Raw genomic sequence first — 5,471 nt, 5'->3', positions numbered from 1 at the left:
TATATTATATATTATAATATATATATATATATATATATATACGTTTAATTATAAGACATTCATTCGATGTATCGAATTTATCTTAATTATTTAATTTCGTAGCATTGTTTTTCAATGTGCACGAATAAATGAATAATTTGTTATAACTTGATTCAAAAATCGTCAATGACAGATAAACAAAAATCTTCTACTCGTAAATTTTTTTAAACAATTTTGAAACAATCGAGATGTAGTGCATATTTGAATATGATAATATATTAAGCAATTTTTTTCTCTCTTTCTCTTCAAATTCTAAGAATATAAAATTAAATCGTGAAAATTAATTTAGTTATTTTTCGACTTTGTTTTATAATTCGTCAATTGTAAAAAATAGAGAAAAAGTTCTCAAAGCTGTTTCTTTTAATGTGAGTTATTATCATTTGATAAAAAATTACATCAATTGTTAATGTAATTAATAAAGAAAAAAGTTTTTTTTTTAATTCATTTTTTTTTATATGAAATTCTTATCAATAATTATGAAACTAACATAAATAAATATCTTTTTTTATTACAAATTTATTGTATTACCAATTTATTGTATTTTGTTCCGTAATAATTTTCGCGAGAATTTTTAGATCTCATTATACATAATACATATAATATAATATAATATATGATATATAATACATATGATATATTGCATAATTATTTCTTTTTTTAACACTTATTTGATAAGATAATTTATAATATTGAAGCAAGAAATGAAGAAAAAGAAAAGAACTATTTGATATATCTTTATTAAAACTTTCTATTTTTAATGTGATTATCGAATTTTATTTTTTTATTTTTTCAAGTGAATAAGATTATGCAGAATATAATATGTAATTTAAATATATATAAAAAGATATAATAACCATAGTTAAATAATTGTGAAAATATATACAGTATATATATTTTTTTTCATATATTTATTCTTCTTAATGAAATTTTTTGAAAGATGTGTTTAAAATATAGAAATTTTGGTACATTTTGGTACATGTTATATAATAGCATGATTATCGCACATTATGGAACAACAAGGCAAATATACGAGATCTTGTTGTGAAAAACAAAATCTACTGGACTTTGAAAATTACTTGATTGATTTCTCATCGATATATTTTTTTTTTGACATATATTATTTGGACTTGTTTATGCTCGATTGGCTTGGTTAAGCAACGCACTTCATAATGTTTTTTGTTAATAACTCGTTTACAAAGCCATAAAATTTTTTTCAAAGAAAAATGTTGCTTGCAATTTCACTTGCACAATAGAAAGAAGTTCTTGTACATATTTATGTAGAATAAAATAAAGTAATATAACAAAGCTTGTATTTAAAAACTTGTAATAAAAGAAAAAATAATTGTTTCATTCTGCTCCGTAAAATTATAGTCATTAAAATTATTAAGATTTTACGTGAAAATATGAATTGAAAAAAAATTATAACTTTTTTCTAATTATATAAACAATGATAAATCTTATATTAAACGATAATTTTTATTTTAAAAAAAAACAACTTTTTTTTTAAATTTGTTTTGAATAAATTTGAGAAAATATAAATATAATTTTCTAATCAAATTAAAATAATAGATTAAACTGATTTGTTGATTCTTAATAATATAAAAATAGTATAAAAATATTTTTAAATTTTGGTTAATTCTTTAGAAATATATATATGTATAATGTATTTAATTTTGTATTTTTTTTTAAATTAAATTATTCTAAGTACAGAAAAAAAGTTAAAATCTACTGAAGAATTTTTTATTGCAAAAATTTTAATAATAAAAAAACTCGAATACACTGATAATATTTTATTATAATTCATAAATCACTGTTTTGAATGTATTGTAATGACCTTATAACCTATCTCTTTAGATTAAGATGTTTTGGATTCAGAGAATATTAGTTATTCCCATTTTTAATTTTATAAAGTGAATCAAATATTCATATTACCCACTTATATTTTATCATTACATCCTAGAGATGTATCAAACATATTTATTTTTTTTCTAATCTAATCATGTTTTTTGTTAATATAAGCTATTTTATTTTTTATCGAAATATTGTGAGATTTCATTTTTATGATATTCATGATATTCAGAATTTTTCTTTGTACATCAGTTGTATATTCTTTAAAATGTCCTTTTATTAACGTTATTTATCGAAACATGAGAAATCGTAACATTAATTCTATATAAACTGTTTCAAATTAATAAATAGTGAAGTCATAAACAAATCTGAGCTATAGAGATAGGTTGAGACATAATCCAATATATTCGGTAAATATTTAAAGTCGATTTTCTTGAAATCTTATAAAAATCTTATAAAAAAAAAAATTTTTTTAAATATATTCTATTTTTGATTTATTTGTTGATTTGATTTGAATCATCCCCTTTTTGAGTATTATCAATTATTGACTCATTGCTCATTTATTTATAAGTTTATGCAGCCAGTTCTTTTCGTTGAACATATTAAAAAAAAATAAAAAATAAAATATTTCTTTCGTCCATTTGTAGTTATTGAATAGTCATATTGGAAGACAGTTTTGAAGGATGAACTCTCGCAATTTGCATGGCCAAGTCATGTCACAGTGATCCGTCGCAAGGTGCACAAGTATGACAAATGGCCATTGCTACTATATTTGTGTTTAAATTGAGAACTTGGAAAGTAATATTGTACGAATTGTACTCGCTCGTAAATTATTATTAGATTATTCAAAATATTCGAACTGTTGTGAAAATAAAATTCTGACTGCTTGACAACTCTTGGCTTTGTTCTTAACAATGTTTCTCGAGAATATTAAAATAATATTTAATCGAAATAATTATGAATTATAATATTTCAATCTTTGTTCCTGATATTTTACGAAATAAACTGAAATATTGCAATCATAAAATTGATACATATAATAAAATTTCTTTTATTATTGTAATAAAAATAATTCTGCATATTTTTTTTTACTGAAAACTCACTAACGCTCAATATCAAATTATCCAATATTGTTATATAATAATATCTGAAGAATTAAAGAGAACATTTATTAAAACTGTAAGAAATATTCAAATAATTAATTTCTCGAATATAAATTATAACATAGAATAGAATCAATAGAATTTAAATGTAAATAAGATAGAATTTTATTTAAATAATCATTTGTTTCCTTCTTTTTTTTTTCAAAATTAATTGTATATAAACAAAAATATTTGTACATTTTTATTTTTTAATGAAACATTAATGAACAATTCTTGATTTTTATTATACACTTATTTTACACTTCAATATTGCAATTAATATAGCAATAAATATCTTTAAATAAAGCGTCATCGTTATACTATCATTACCACTTCGTTATGCTTTCATTACCTCTTCATTATGCTATCATTACCATTTCGGTATGCTATCATTACCAATCGAAATACATATCTACATATGTATCATAAAGATTTATAGCATAAAAATTTTAAAATCACTCTAGATAATAATGCTTGACTTGAAAAAAATATTATATATAAATTAATAATTAAATACATAGTAACAGCAAAAAATCTTAAAATAAAAAAAGTATATAAAGTATAAATTATGTAATATTGCAATAAAAAAAATAATCAAATAATTGCATAAATGTTACTATTGATTTACTTATTGATTACTATTGATTTTAATAAAATATAATTGTTGAATATTGTATAATTTATGAATATCGAAATATTATCAAACAATAAATCGTAAAATTCAAAATATTCTAATTTTTTGATTTTTAGATTTTTAAAAAGATTTTTAGCTATTCAAAAGTAAAGGCTCAAAATTTCGAAAGAAATGTTTTAGTATTATTTCCTATAATTTTGAAAACTTCTATGTTTCGATTTGCTTGAAATTTTAAAAATAAACATCTTTTAAATAAAAACACTATATATACGGAAAAAATTTTTGATAAAAAATTAAGATTTTGCGAAAAAGATTTTACTATAATTAGTCCCTACATAATTAATAATATCAATCCCTGCATTATCGAACAAGAGTAATATTACATACAAGATATAAAAATTTTATTTTTGTATTTAATAATATAGATACAAATTTTCATTTTACATTTTTTGACTGATTTAATTTTATGAATATATTTAAATTACACTACGTTACATGATATGAGAAATATCTTAATCTATTTTTTTTTTTTTTATTGACTCAATATTTCAAAGCATGGGTTATCAAATCATACAAGATGGTAAATTTTGTTTATTTTGTCAAATATATTCCAGAATCTGTTCCAACTTCATTTATAATTTTAATCCAAAATATTTTAATCATTTTTGTAAATAACAATTTGTTTCACAAATAATATTCAAAAATACATAATTAAAAGATAGAATTTCGAAATATATAGATTATAAAATAAATGGATTTAGAAGTAGACAATAATGTATGATATTATAATTCTTATTTTTGTTGTTGCTTCTTATTATTATTATATTTATTTATTATTATTACTTAGTATCAATCATTTATTTAGATTAAAATCAATGTAGGTACAAAGGCTGAGACATCAAGTAATCGCATTAGTAATATTTTATTAATTTAAATTTTCAAATATTTATTTATTAAAATTGGCAGTACATGAATTATTAATTAAACTATTATTCAAATATCTTCATCAGATTGTTGTCTATGAAACACTGCAGTAATTTACTAGATTTCTTACATGAATTGGATTCAGCTGTAATTATAAAAGTACAATACAATAGATATTAACATTTTTTTAAATAATCTTTTAAAAAAATTATTTAATTCGTTAAAAATATTATTTAATTTTTTAATTATTTTTTAAAAATAATTAAAAAATATATAAAGAATTATATTCTGTAAATAAATATTTTTTCTACTCACTGATATCTTTACAATTGTTAACTAATCGATTGACTTGTTCACTGTCTAATTTTGTTGTCCTTTCTCTGAATTTTTCTTCATTGAAAGTTGTGTCTGTATTAACCTATTATTAAAATGAGAATGACTTTTTTTATTATACTTTTCTATGAATAATTATGAATTATATATACAATTCTGTTTAAATAAATTCATCATTTATACTTACAAATCCGACTTTTTTCAGCATGCAATCAACGTAACAAGCCAATTTTTCATCATTTTTATCAAAAATACCTTTTTTAACGTCGTCTGCTTTCTCTAAAATTCGTATAAAAAAATTAATCAGAAATTTTGTTATCATTAAATTTTAAATAAATAATATAAACTTATTACAATTTATGCAACTTACGTAGATCAATACCATTTTCTTCAGCACAAACTGATTCTATTTTACGTAGCTTAGTTATTGATTCTTCCGAAACTGCCTAAAAAACATATATTAGAATAAGTTATGAAAACAGGATTTAGATATTAATTACTTAAAATATTTAAAAAATTATTATTTCTGTTTAATTTTATTAAATTGATTT

At 19.8% G+C, this 5,471-nt stretch overlaps 1 protein-coding gene across 1 annotated transcript in view; it reads right to left on the bottom strand.

Annotated features, from left to right (window-relative positions):
- Window positions 1-4,569: 4,569 nt before the first annotated feature.
- LOC102673312 (general odorant-binding protein 56d-like) overlaps window positions 4,570-5,471 on the bottom strand; it is a 2,375-nt gene continuing 1,473 nt past the window's right edge. The window contains exons 2-5 of the mRNA XM_006609033.2: window positions 5,291-5,366; window positions 5,108-5,199; window positions 4,903-5,005; window positions 4,570-4,732 (exon numbers count right to left, since the gene is read on the bottom strand). Of these exons, the coding sequence (XP_006609096.1) occupies window positions 4,653-4,732; window positions 4,903-5,005; window positions 5,108-5,199; window positions 5,291-5,366 (351 nt within the window). The 3' untranslated portion in view covers window positions 4,570-4,652. The remainder of the gene's footprint in view (window positions 4,733-4,902; window positions 5,006-5,107; window positions 5,200-5,290; window positions 5,367-5,471) is intronic.

Source organism: Apis dorsata, unplaced genomic scaffold (assembly GCF_000469605.1).
Source record: "Apis dorsata unplaced genomic scaffold, Apis dorsata 1.3 scaffold_52, whole genome shotgun sequence".
NCBI classification, from domain to species: domain Eukaryota; kingdom Metazoa; phylum Arthropoda; class Insecta; order Hymenoptera; family Apidae; genus Apis; species Apis dorsata.
This window is presented reverse-complemented; position numbering and strand designations above follow the sequence as displayed.